This window comes from Condylura cristata, unplaced genomic scaffold (genome assembly GCF_000260355.1).
Source record: "Condylura cristata isolate star-nosed mole 26May11 unplaced genomic scaffold, ConCri1.0 scaffold00006, whole genome shotgun sequence".
Lineage (NCBI taxonomy): Eukaryota > Metazoa > Chordata > Mammalia > Eulipotyphla > Talpidae > Condylura > Condylura cristata.
In genome coordinates, this window is record NW_004567107.1 from 63,557,923 (window position 1) to 63,572,070 (window position 14,148).

Consider the following 14,148-nt stretch of genomic DNA (forward strand, 5'->3'; position numbering starts at 1 on the left):
ATTTTATGTGACTTCCAGTATATAAAGTACTAAATCCGTGCTACATGGGTTGGAGTAAGGATGGGGGTGGAGGTTAGCCCATCCACCATTTCTACCAGCTTAGCTTCCATTGCTGCCTCCAAATTAGTCTAACCACTCCAGAAAACCCCAGGTAGTCTCATGGTTTGTGGTTTTCAACCATGGATGGCCTTATGGACCAACTAGTTAGTAGTGTCTTAGTTTAAAGAGTTGTTTCACTTAATGTTTTTGGGATTTGAGTAGAAGCATTTCAAGATACTGACAAAATCTAACAAGGTCTTCCCACTCTTCCTATGATGAACCTCTTAGGAAGGTCTTAGAACTACTGTATAAACTTATTATTGTGTCTGATCAACAATAATCATTAGAATTTTGTGTTTTCTTATAGATTGAAGTATTTAAGAACCAAGACAGGTTATTAATCTTTTGTTTTTGAAATTGTCTTCAAGTATGCTACTGTGGCAGTACCTCCCGAGATGTGTTATGTGGAACAGACACAGGAAAATCTGATGGATTTGGGGACTTTAGCTGTTTAAAGATATGTGGCAAGTAAGGCTTTATGCTTATCTCAGTTAGAATAAAGCTGTATTTTATGCAACAATTATATAATAGTCTGTTGTTTTCCTTAACAGGGACTTGAAGTGTGGGAACCATATGTGTTCTCAAGTGTGCCACCCTCAGCCCTGCCAGCCATGCCCACGACTCCCCCAGTTGGTGCGCTGTTGCCCTTGTGGCCAAACTCCTCTCAGCCAATTATTAGAACTTGGAAGTAATGCTCGGAAAACATGCATGGATCCTGTCCCTTCATGTGGAAAAGTGTGCGGCAAGCCTCTGCCTTGTGGTTCCTTAGGTAACTAGTAGGCATAAAGTTACCTTTAAAAATATAAATGTAAATGTTTGCTATAATGACTACTTAGGCATAGTAGTAATAGGCAAAATACTTGGAAAAATTTAAATTAGTTATAGCAGAGGTTTTTCTAAATATTCAGATTAAATTTGTGTGAGTGCTTTTCTTTCCTCCTTTGAGCATAGTTGTTAAAATTCACATTTACCCAGTTTCTTTTTCAGATTTGGGCGTTTCTTGCTAACTAAGATTAATTGTGGTGATACTATTCTGTGAGGGAAAAATTTCTTACACTCATAAGAATATCAGATATCCTTTTACTACCGCTCAGCATTCAACAAGAATTTAAGACATTTTCATATGATAGGAACATGTTAAGATAATTATAGGTGAGTGTTTAAGAACTAAAATTCTTAGTTCTTAAACTTTGGACCAGTTCTTAAACATTTGGACCAGTCGTTAATAGCTTAGTTTTCCATCTACCTGACAATAGTACTTTCTGAGCATCATTTTGGGTGGACATTTTTCTAAAATTTACTTTCTTTTCTTTACTCAAATAGAGGTTACTCTAGATAATTTCTTTCCCTTTGTTGACTCAGAGTCACTGTTTCCCTGAACTCTAGCTGTCTTATATAGAAAACAATGATACCCACAGGGCCTGCTTAGGGGATCTCCAGCATGGCAGTTTTCCTTACCTTTGTATAGTTTGAATTTTTTATTGACTTGTTAAAAGTTTTTTGTTGTTTATTTTCTTGGCAGTGCTTAATTTAGCATACCCATTGCTTTCCTGCTGACTTATGGCTTCTGATCACTTGGATATAGAAACTAGAAAAAGGTAGTTAGAATTAGCTCAAGAGTAATAGTCTGAGATCATGAAACTTTCTGAAGCATTACTTAAGAAAATTTGTGTGTACAGTTTTGAAACTTCTCTTTTGATTGTTTTATGGTTCTGTGTTAGAAAAATGAAAGAGGGTAATGTGTGATTAAGAGAGGTTCTTATAACAAACTATGGAAAATCCAGCATCTTTTAAGTTTGTTTTCCATTTTTATCAAATATATAGAATTCACATTTCTTCCAGGTGCCAGCAGGAAACAATAGAAGCACCCTTCCTAAATCTTATTTTCAATCTGACTTTAAGATGATGTATAGGGAAGAAATGCTCTCTTCTCATACATTTATATGTGTTATAACTGCATCAGGAAGATCAATTATCTACTGATAATTGTCTGTGTGACTAATGTGAAAATGTACTTTTAGATAAAGTGAAAATGTACTTTTAGATAAACCTTGCAAAATGGAGAGCAAATCAAGGATGATAGGGTCTTCCCTTTTCAGAAAGCCTATGGGTCATTTTTGGAAGAATTTCATATATAATAACCAGAAATGCTACCTGAAGCTAAAATATCTTGGCTGTGAGGTAAAGAGAAAATATAAATGGGTAATGCTGGAGGACTTGAGCAAGAGAAGCACACTAACTCAGAATGAACAGACCTGGAGGTGAAATGAGAGTAGGTCAAGGGATTGGGGGTAAACCACCATACTTTAGCAGAATTTCAGTCATGGAAAACTTTTAAGGAACTAGACTGAGTTGGTTTGAGAAACTCAAAAGACGAGCACATGACTAGTGGTAATAAACTCCTTAAAGTTTATTCAAACTGACTTATTTATAGAAAGCTTGTTAAGCTCTTTTAATATCTCATCCAGTAGGAAATTTCCATCCAGACGTATAGCTATAGTGTCAGGGACTAGTTGGAGTTCTAACCCTAGCTCCCCGAACCCTAGCACTTCTAACCCTAACCTAGGTAGCGTGAGGGTGTATGTGGAACTCACTACCCAGTTTCACAAGTGAAACTGAAGAAAACTATTTTTTTAAAAAAGCACTACTTAACCTGTACCCCTCTCTACTAACCTCCCTTAAAAGCTCTACTCAGGATAAGCCTACCCAAAGACACTTTCTCCACTCTCAGCTTCCAGTCAAGTGTTATCACATCTCAGTGGAGAAGCAAGCTACTAGCATTTTTTATCTTCTCCAACTCCAAGCTGAAGAGGCTAAATTTCTGGTTAGTACAGCTGAAATGTCAGGGCCCCTTCCTCCCCATAGCCTTGTCCATAATGGGAAGCTTCTAACTCAGTCATAACAGGAGAGAATGCTGGGATCCCTATCACTCTTACCTCAGCTCAGTTATAAGGCAAAGGTTCCATGCTCATTCCAAGCCAAGAAAAACAAGTGTTTATTGTCACCTAGTACTTAGAACAGTGATCAAGATGTTTCCTAGGGGAAGAGTCCATAAAAAAAGAGAGCTCCAAAGTACTCCTTAAAATGGGAAGTTTAAGTTAAGGTCTTTGAAATGGGAAGTTTAAGTTAAGGTCCTTTTGGGAAACTATAATTCCTCTTAAGAGTAGTTAATTAACCAGAAATAACCTAGTAAAGAGATAATTAAAAAAGGAGCAAGCCCTCCTGGAGTCAGAATAAACCTCACAGGCTTGTTTAAAGATTACTTCTGTTTATATTACATTGGACCAGTTTGCTGAGTTTTATGCCCCAGGGCATTACTAAAAACCAATAGAGTAATAATCCAGCAGTATGCCTCAAGGCTGAGTTCAATCCCAAATGGTGTCTGTAGCTTAACAAAGACATCAGGAAAGAAGACTGTCAGTCCTCTGGAACCTCTGTCATCTCAGGGTGCATGGGCAAGACTGTCATTCAGAAAGCCACCAGCAGCTTCATTCCTTGGGGGAAATAGTCACTAAAATAGCCTAGTCAACTAACAAATAATCAAGCAAGCAATGAAAAACTAATAGAAAAAAGGATCAAATGACCACATCCTAACTACTATAATATAGTTTTTTCTGTTTTCCCCTTCACCATTCCTGTATTGTATATAAAATAACTGTGCACAAACATGCTGGTTTTTTTTAAACACTGTTTAAATCTGTGCTTTTAAAACTGAATAGCACATGGTATGTTTTGATTTATATCACATAGTGATGGAAGAGAAAAATTACTGGTAATGTGAAACCAGTCCCTTTCTCTATTAGTGATACTCATGTAGGTCTTTATATTCTGGTAAGTTGTTTTGCTTTCACTAATATTTTGTCTTATTGTAACAAAAAAACATTAAAAATCTTTGCATATCTTAAGAGAAAAAAAGGATCAATGCATGTCAATGATTGCTAGATTACATAAAAGAAAATAGAATGAAGAAAAATGAACAATGCCTAAGAGATATGTGGCACATCTTTAAACATACTAACATATGTAATGAGTAGGAGAGGAACAGAAGGAAATCAAGAGAGAAACAGAAGGAAATCAAGAGAGGAGCAGAAGGAAAAGGAAAGAAAAATATTCAAAGAAATAATGGCAGAAAACTTTAGGTTTACTGAAAAACATTAATCTACCCATCCAAGAAGCTCAACAAGCTAATAAGGTAAATTCAGAGCAATCCATACTTAATCACAGAAGAATGCTGAAAGCCATTGACAAGGATGAAATCTTGAAAGTAGAGAGAAAAATGGCTCATCATATATAAAAGGAGTCCTTGTAAGTCCTTTGCTTCTGATCAGAAACAAAGAAGAAACAACCAGAAGGTTTAACATTCAAAGTGCTGAAAGAAAATACTGCCTACCCAGAATCTAATATACAGTGAAGCTATCTTTCAAAAACAAAGATTAAAAAAACAATTCAATGCTAGCACCTTTACTTAGCAGTAAACTAAATTTAGGAAGTTCTTTAAACTGAAAGCAAGTAAACCCAATTGTAAATTCACGAAAAACTAAAGAGTAGGGGTAATTATATGATTACAAGAGACAATGTACTTGAATGTTTCTCTTCTCAACTGTTTTGAAAAGCAGTTATATAAAACAGCATGTATATATATTTTAAAGCCTATAACATTAAGAAATATCTCTGGCAGTAATAGCACAGATGGGTGGCATCAAAGTTGTATTGGAGTTAGGAAGTGATACCATATGGTAACTCAGATCCGCAGGAACAAATGAAGAAAACCAAAAATGAAAATAAGATAAATATAACAAACTAAAAATATATACTTTATTTTTTTTCTCTGCTTTAATAGATCCCATTGTAAAATAATGATTATAACAGTGTACTGCTATAGTTAAATTGGGTTGTTGAAAGTCATGACACATTTTTTTCTATATTTTCAAAGAAAAATTGAGTCATAACTTTTCCAACAACACAATAATATGAGAGTAATGGCACAAAAGAAGAGAGGAAGTAAAGCTAATGTGAGTAAGCCTTCTCTATCTCGCTGGAATTAGGTTAGTTAAATCTTTTTTTTTTTTTTTTAAGAATTATTTTTGCATACAGAACTGGGGTACAGGCCAGATGTGCAGGGGTGGTGAGAGAATTCACCAGAGACAGAGTGAGGAGCAGAACAGGCAAATCGACCAAGTACACTGCTGAGGGGAACAGAGGGCCTGTCAGGAGAGGTCTGCCACGCCATGTGGGTCACCTCTGGGATGGGGATTAAACTCATGCTGAGGTGGCTTTAGCTCCTCAGTGCTGTGCTTTAGCCCACTGCACCACCAGGGAAGGCCAAGTTAGTTAAATCTTAAGGAGATGCTGATAAGGTATAAATTGTAAGCCCTGGAGTAACCATTAAGAAATTATTCCAAGAAATAGAGTAAAAAATAACTTGAATGGAAAAAAGATGTTACACTAGAAAATAGTCACGTAATGCAAAAGAAAGCAGTCAAAGAAGATTAGATTAACAAAAGAGATATCAGACAGAAAACTAAAAGTAAAACAGCAAACATAAATTCACCTGTATTGGTAATAATGTTGTGGACTAAGCAGTTAAAAAGCATAAATTGTCAAACAAAACTAAAAAAAAGAAACATAATCTGATTATATATTAACCTTCAGGAAACAGACTTAAGAATCAAAGATACAATTAGGCTGAAAGTAAAAGGTTGGGGAGAAAATAAGTCATGAAAATAGCAGTCATAAAACTCTGAGGGGTCCATGAAAGATTGAATAGGATGCATCCTAAACTCACTGCAACAGAATTAATGTCAAGACACTAATCACTAAGTATTCAAAGAGTTCTGGTCAATGAGGTCATAGATCATGATTTCTATTAATTTTTAAGTCTCCAACTGAATTTCAGACAGCAGTACTTTAGTAAAAGCACCCATGACTACAATTCTAAGGAGATCCAAGAATAACCTGAGACCTAAATAAGAAGAGAAGATCTGTTCTTTGATTTAGGCAAAATATCATGTTCTCCAAAGCGTATTCTAATGACCAGTGCTGAGTCCTGTCCTCACCAAAAAGAGAAAAGACTGCTGAATAAAGGGAAGATGGGAACGAGACATTTACCACATCCTTCTTTCCCTACACTCTGATTCTAAAGTTGGGAATAGGAGGTGGAAGACTGGTGTGGCTAGTGGGCTGGGGAGTCTGAAAATAAGTAGTTACAATTTTCATTCCCAGCTCTTTTCATTTTTATTAAAGATTTCATTCATACCTGTGAAAAGCTCTGCCATGAAGGAGACTGTGGACCATGCTCTCGCACATCAGTTATTTCCTGCAGATGCTCTTTCAGAACAAAGGTAATTTCCTAAGCAGTGCTAGAGTTGTTGGCACAGATGCCTTTTAAATTGGTGATTATGGGAGGGAAGGAATCACAGTAAGTTCAGTTTTATTGCCATCGTACAGTTTATGATCCATTCAGTCCTGCCAGTGATACCTTCTATAGACTGTTGTAGGATGGGCATTGAGTAGGGTTCAATACTGAATACCCAGAGGCCAGTAATAGAGATAAGGCAAACATACAAATAACTCTACCAAATGTAAGTGTAATGATAGACAGTGGAAGAGAAGAGCACAACTCTTCTGTGAAACACAGTCCACAAGATGGTGTTCACTGCTGACACCCACTGTAAGAGTTTAGACAATTGCTGAATAGGAACAATCCACCTGACCACCTTCACTGCAGGTCTAGTGGCCTCTCCCTCAAGACCTCCCTCAAGGTTTGATAATTTGCTTAAAGGACCTACGTAGCTCATTCAAAGCTGTTGTATGCCTGGTTACAGTTTATCATGGAAAGAGTCTAGATTAAAATGAAAGACAAGAAGCTCTACTCAGAGTAGAGTTCCAGAAAGTGCTAACTGTGAAATAACAGCATCTAGAGCAGTCTAAGAAAATACCAGGTACAAGCTTCCCATTATCTTCTCATTGTGGAGTGGTAACAGCATTATTTTCTCAGCATCCATATGGGATAATAGGCATGGAGTATTGCCAACCAAGGAAGCTCATCCAAGCCTGGGTGTTCAGTTTTCATTGGGGCTCCATCATGGAGGCATGGTTAACTGCCTGAGGTCATGTCCCACTAGAGGGCTACTGATACCATGTGACTCAGAGGCCCTACGCTGAGACTGTCAGTGTGACTGCCCTATACCCTAAATCATATTCAGCCATCTGAATTATATTAAACCACCTAAATCATATTAAACCTAAGGTTTCAGGCAAACAGTACTTTTATTGGCATAACAGTCCAAGATTTAGAGATTATCTCCCAGATGCCAATGACAAAGGCCAGAACTCTCTCTGGTTAAGGTTAATGCTTCACTACACAAATGTTCTGTTGATTTTTACTTCTTGCTCCAGTATTATTCATTGAACTTTGTAATATAAAAGGAGCATCTTAACCTTCTTGGAAATAGTGCCCATTCCTGTTTCTATAACTGGAAGAATCATCCTTCTTGGGGAACTTTTAGGGTAATCTAACTGTGGCACTTACTGAGGGTTGTTCTGTCCTGCTCTCTGACCTGCTTCTGGTCTTATCAGTTCCTCTCAGCACATTTATAGGCTAGAGTGGAGGCAGAATTCTGAGTAGTTGATTCTATTTGTTAAATACAGCCCCAGGTCTTGGGTAGTGGCAGCCAAGTTGCAAGTTATTCTAAGGCTATCATCCATGAATTGGGAACTAGCATAATAGCTAAGCATTAGAACAAAAGGGAAAAATGTAAAAGTAGTGCTGTGTATGTGAGACAGACGTGTGAGCATGTATGGTAGGGGTTCTGAGAGAAAGGTAGAATACAGTAGAACTATTTTTAATGTAGGTGCAAGGCAACTATTTTGAAAATACCAGCAGTATGATTTCTGTTAAAACCTTTGACAAAGTGAACAATCTCTTAAAAATGCTAGTATTCATATCTCATTGCCATATTTTTCTTGAAATGTCTACTGTAATGGGATGGACCTTTCTAGATAATAAAATTTATTTCATAAAGGTTTTTTTTTTTTTAAAGATTTATTTATTTGTGCATACAGAACTGGGGTACAGACCAGAGGCTCAGGGGCAGTGAGAGGCTTCACCAGAGACAGAGTGGGGAACAGAACAGGCAGATCCACGAAGTACACTGCTGAGGGGAGCAGCGGGCCGGTCAGGAGAGGTCTGCCATGCCATGTGGTCACCTCTGGGGCAGGCGGGAATCGAACTCATGTGGAAGTGGCTTTAGCTTCTCAGTGCTGTGCTTTAACCCGCTGCACCACCAGGGAGGGCCTTATTTCATAAAGTTTTAAAGGTTGTTTTCTTAATCATTCTGGTGGGAGTCTTTGAGACATGTTTACTATCTCATACTACCTGTTGACAAAGAATACTGTCATGAATTATTGGTAATTCATTTTATCTTAGGAATTTATGGGAACTCTGCCTTTTTCTACCAATATAAGACCTCTCCATGACATTTCTGTACAATGCAATGTTTGCATTAATTGGCTACTTCAAACAATTTTATGAATCATTTATGCTGTATATCTTTATAAATGCATCTCTACAGAACATGTGGGGTACTTTTTTGTATCCTCAAATCCAGACAACTCATTAATTTATCTCAAACATGTTCCACGAGAAGCTTCAGTTTCTTAGACTTTTTAAAATCTGTTATCAACTCCAGTAGCTACCCCTTTTTTCTCAAAGTCATTTTCACTAAGAATGTTATTATCGTTTTGCTAGTTTGTCTATGGCAATCAGTAAATGACATCAAAGCCAAATTCAGCTGTAGATGTTAAGCAGGTAGTCAGATTCACTGCCCCAGCATGTGACTGACTTGCTTTCTACATTCCGACTCTCTCCCACGTATTTTTCAGATCATGCCTCAGCAAAATTACATATGATAGGCCTTTGGAACCATTCACACATAATTGAAACCACTGTAATAAAACTTTAAGTGCCAAAGGACCATTGTATCCTACCTTACTGCCATTTCACCAGTGGCAGCACTTGAGTATAGAACTGCTTCCCCCTGTGTTAAATGATACCAAGCTGTTACATATTTTCAGTCCTAACATCTGCTTTTAATGGCTTTTTCTGTCAGTATCCTTGCCTGGCAGTCTTTGCATACTTTTCGCAGCCCTTCTTTCCATTCAGATTTTGTAATTTCTTAGCTGCTGTGAGTTTAGATGTCCAAAAATTCATATCACAAATACTGTTATATTTACACAAAAAGTCAGTAAACTTGGGGTCCTATTGTGAGCAAAGTATATTAATGTAGGGACTGTGCTCACCTAACTCCAGACAGGTGAATTTGGTGATAAACTACTTAAGAAGTACAGGCTACTTTGGGATAATTGTTACATTTAGTATTATAATATGTAAGTTGTTTCATTATACTATGTAATTTATTTATTATTAATATAATTGCTATTTCTTTTCTTTTTCCATAGGAACTTCCATGCACCAGTCTCAAAAGTGAAGGTATGACTAGAAAAAGATTTCTGGGGTGAATGCACTATAATCTGATAGGGGGTTGGGTTGTTTATATGTCAGAATTTGGTGAAAATACAGTTTAAAACTTAGGTATTCCATTGTATGTAATTTTCCTTAAAAAGAAAATAATCATAAATTCAATTCTAGTGAATAAAACCTGATAAATTAAGGGGAAATAAATTAATGTCTACAGCTTACTTTGAAATACATCAAAAAAAACTTAAGATAAATTGATAGATGGGAGAAGAAAAATATGTGAAAAAGCAACTAATGATAGAATCTAAGTTTGTTAGGTTCTAACAAATCTATGTTCACTATGACATTGTTTTAACTTTTCCCCCTTTTTGGGTTTTTATGTAAGTACCACTGTATTATAACATAGAAGGTTTCAGGTATACATCATTGTAAATCAACAGCTATATATGCTACGCTAAATTCACTAGTAAAAGTTCATTTCTATCCCTCATCATACAGTTGACCCCTTTTATCAAATTTACTGCCTTTCCTTTTCTGATAACCACTAATTTGGTCTTATATTCTATAAAAGTTTGTTTTTGTCTTACTTGTTTTGTTCATTTATTTTGAGTGAAATCATACAGTGTTTATTCCTCTGTCTTTTTTTATTATGTTTGAGATTTTTGGTAAATGTTGGTAAGGGCAGTGGAGGTAAAAAAATGAAGCCAATATTTTAGCTAATAAAGCCAATATTTTACACAGTGACTGATATTTGATCCCTGTAAGGCTTGAATAGATGTTAGATCCTTGGACAGATTCAGCCAGCATCCTCCCTTACCTTGAGATAAGAATATTTTTTCTTCCTTTGCCCTTGACCCTGACATCCTACTCTGTTGTGGTTCAACCCTTGTTTTGCCAACCACCATATTGTCTTTTATGTAAGCTACCTTAAATTTTTTTTAAATAATATAATAGTTTATTTTTACATCATTTTGTGCCTTTTTCCATCTGTTGTAATCCCCATGGGTTTCCCATCACTAAATCACCCGAGTGCCATCACCATAGTCCCATGGACTCCCCGCCACCATTTTTGATCCCATTCCCCACTCCACCCCCATAAAATGTCTCTAGTATATAGTTGTTCGTTATTATCCCTCCCACACACACACACACCCATTCTTTATTTTTTATACTCCTGCTATGAGTGAAACCATCTGGTATTTTTCTTTTTCTTTCTGGCTGTTTCACTAAGTATGATCCCTTCCAGCTCCATCCATGTTGCTGCAAAAGGCATGAGTTTGTCTTCTTTTATTTTGCTGAGTCATATTCCATTGTGTATATGTACTGCATCTTTTTAATCCAGTCATCTACTTTTGGGCATTTGGGTTGATTCCATGTCTTTCCTATTGTAAATAAAGCAGCAATAAACATAGGGGTACAGTTACCTCAAAACCTTTTTATGAAGTTGATAGAAGATAAATGTTTACAAAAAATAAAAACTCTTATTCTCATCAGGAAGAATGTTTTGGTTAGGATTCATTTGACTTACAGGCATGGGAAAATCCAAGGAAAAGTGACATCAGGAATAGGGTGTTTTATTATCTTATATAACAGGAAGTCTGAAGGCAGAACAAGTTCAGGGAATTGAAAGGTCAGTGAACAAGATTATAATTCAGCTTCTCTGTGATTTTCTTGTTTTTTACCTTGTGAGTGTAAATTAGCAACTCCACACTTTGCCTTTTCACTCAGCAACATCTAAAAAAACGGTGATTCCTAAACTTCTCTTCCATCTTAAGAGCAAGAAAAATGGTCCTGATAGATTCTCAGTATATTTTGTATCACATACTCCTTCCTGAACTCTTTACTCACAAGGAGAAGGAACACCATAACAAGCTAGATTACTCAACATTCACCTCTGGAACTGAGGCACACTTGGGCTCCCAAATTCTCAACAAAATTAAGAATCTTTTAACCTGAGAAGATATGGAATTGCTTGTTTGGGAGGTAACTAGAAATGTCTGCTTTAAAACCACAGCAAAAACTTTGGTTAGTGAAGATGTAACTAGAAAAATTGCAGCATCAATATGCCTTTAATTTTAGAGTAAATAAATAAACAACATAAAGTGAGAATGCAACTTTGCCCCATTTTCCCTTCCTACTTCCACCACTGATTCACTACCAGTATCTAATTTCTCGGTTTCTTCTCCAACACTTGTTACTTCCCCTCTTTTTTATTTTAAATTTAAAGTCATTCTAAGTGGCTGTGAAGTGATAGGTCGTTGTGATTTTGATTTGCATTTCCCTAATAACTAATGATTTCGGACATTTTTCTATGTTCTGGACAATTATATAATGCCTATGGAAAAGAGTCGGCATCTTTTTGCGCATTTTTAAAACTTGAGTTGTCTTTATTGTTGATTGTGAGAGCTGTGTGTGCGTGTGTAAAGATTTATTTGTCTATGCATACTAGAGCTGGGGTATAGGCCAGAGGTTCAGTGCAGGGGTTTGGTGAAAGGATTCACCAAAGAACAGGTAGATTGCCTGGAGTACACTGCTGAGGGAAGTAGTGGGCAAGACAAGAGAGGTCTGCTGTGCCATGTGGATCAGCTTCCTTGCTGGGGATCAAACACTGAAGTAGCTGCTAATAGCTTCATAGTGCTCTTGTGCCACCAGGGAGACCCGCTTTTTATATATTTTACTAGAAAAATTATTTGTAAATATTTTCTCATAGGTTATCTTTTAGTTTATTGTTTGATGCACAAAAGCATTTAACTTGATAAAGTCAAAATAATGTTTTTCTCATTTTCCTTATGCTTTTTAGGGGCCTTGCACATTTGAAGTGTATCTGTAGGAACGATTCCTTAAAATTCCCAAAATTCTATTTTTGATAAATACACACTATATTTGTACTCCAAAACTTTATATTCCCATTCACTGAGTGTGTTTTTATCCACACCTTCACCCATACCATGTATTCTTTTGTTATTTTTTGACAATCTGGCAAGGAAAACAAGTCTTAAAAAAAAATTTAGTGCATTTATTAGATTGTAATATTTATAATATTTAATATACATTTTTCACCATCACTACCTATTTACATTATTACATTTCCATTTATATTTTTTCAGCCTGAAGTCACTCAAGTATTTGTTAAATGAATGTTCATACCTTTGCCTTTTCTTTTTAATTGGCCACAGCAGATGCTACATTTATGTGTGACAAGCGGTGTAATAAGAAACGATTGTGTGGACGACATAAATGTAACGAGATATGCTGTGTGGTGAGTGTACCTGTCATTAGGTCTGATCAGATTACATTCTGAAAGCCTCAGCCATTTGGAATGCAGCGGAGATTTAGAAGCCACTGGGGAGGGCCCCTGAGCAGCAGAGGGTTGCCCAGAGAGGCAAGTAGGGCCATTTTAAGCATTAGTCAGATTGAGAAGTCACCCACTGGTGCTGTGGAAGAAGATAAAGCAGAAAGATAGAAGGCCTCAGGTCCCAGAACCCAAGACCAATACCTGAGCATACAGTCCCCTACAGGAGATTATGCATTGACCCACAGCACAGATAGGCTTCAAGTTTTGTATCCTCTTAGTCAGGTCAGTAGGCAAAATGTAGCATTTCTGAAAGGAGTACACTTTACATCTGAAATATTCACTTCTGTAGAATAAAGTAAAGGATTAGAGTCAGTAAATACTGTGTTATTGCATAGGTTTAATTAAGATAATGGTACCAGTAGCATGAGTGCTTATATACTCAGGTACTCCTATGTAGGTGTATCTGTCATTTATATAACAAGGTGAAGGATGATGAAATTATACAGTATATCAGAACTTATTTGTAAAACAGTATTTGAAGGCTTAAAGACTTAAATATACATAAAAATAGAGTGAGTCCCGTAGACATCCAACTTCAGCAGTGGTCAACTCAAGACTACTTTAGTTTCATCTGCATTTTCACCTATTTCCTTTGCCTTGAGTATTTTGAAGCTAATCCCACATAGCACTTCATCCAGTAAGTGAAATTTCTTTTTATTAGTCTTGCTGTTTATAAAGTATATAAATTGGAGATATTTGTAAACAAGTAGAAATCTCTTTTCCTAGGATAAGGAGCACAAGTGTCCTTTGATTTGTGGAAGGAAACTCCGTTGTGGCCTTCATAGATGTGAAGAACCTTGTCATCGTGGGAATTGCCAGACATGCTGGCAAGCCAGTGAGTGTATATGTTACTGTACATATACTGTATATGTTATTGTAAGAGTTTCCTAGAAATTCAGGCATAATATGTTTTGAGAGATTGGTTTGATTAGATTGGTATGGATTACTGAAATAAATTTTAGTATTTCGTATGAGATTTTCTTTTTTCTCTTAAGCTATTCCTAGTATATTGTCCTTGAATGTATAAAATTTGATATATGAGCAGGTATGATTCTAGGATGGGGTCTGGCTCATTAATGGCTGCCTCTTTTTACTATCTGTTTCATAAATATTCACCCAGTTTCTCTCCTCAGCAGGCTCTTTTCTCTGGTCTTATGAGCAGATTCAAACTTTTTGGTTTTAGAACTCATGTACTGTTGTTGTTGTTAATTTTTGT

General features: G+C 36.4%; 1 protein-coding gene across 2 annotated transcripts in view; it reads left to right on the plus strand.

Annotated features, from left to right (window-relative positions):
* Nucleotides 1-14,148, plus strand: part of NFX1 (nuclear transcription factor, X-box binding 1) — a 55,967-nt gene that overhangs the window by 23,790 nt on the left and 18,029 nt on the right. The window contains exons 8-13 of one of the 2 annotated variants that reach the window (XM_004677722.2): nucleotides 468-567; nucleotides 651-868; nucleotides 6,343-6,440; nucleotides 9,559-9,589; nucleotides 12,754-12,836; nucleotides 13,659-13,767. In XM_004677722.2, coding sequence (XP_004677779.2) covers nucleotides 468-567; nucleotides 651-868; nucleotides 6,343-6,440; nucleotides 9,559-9,589; nucleotides 12,754-12,836; nucleotides 13,659-13,767 — 639 coding nt within the window. The remainder of the gene's footprint in view (nucleotides 1-467; nucleotides 568-650; nucleotides 869-6,342; nucleotides 6,441-9,558; nucleotides 9,590-12,753; nucleotides 12,837-13,658; nucleotides 13,768-14,148) is intronic. The other variant, XM_004677721.2, reaches the window with a different exon arrangement.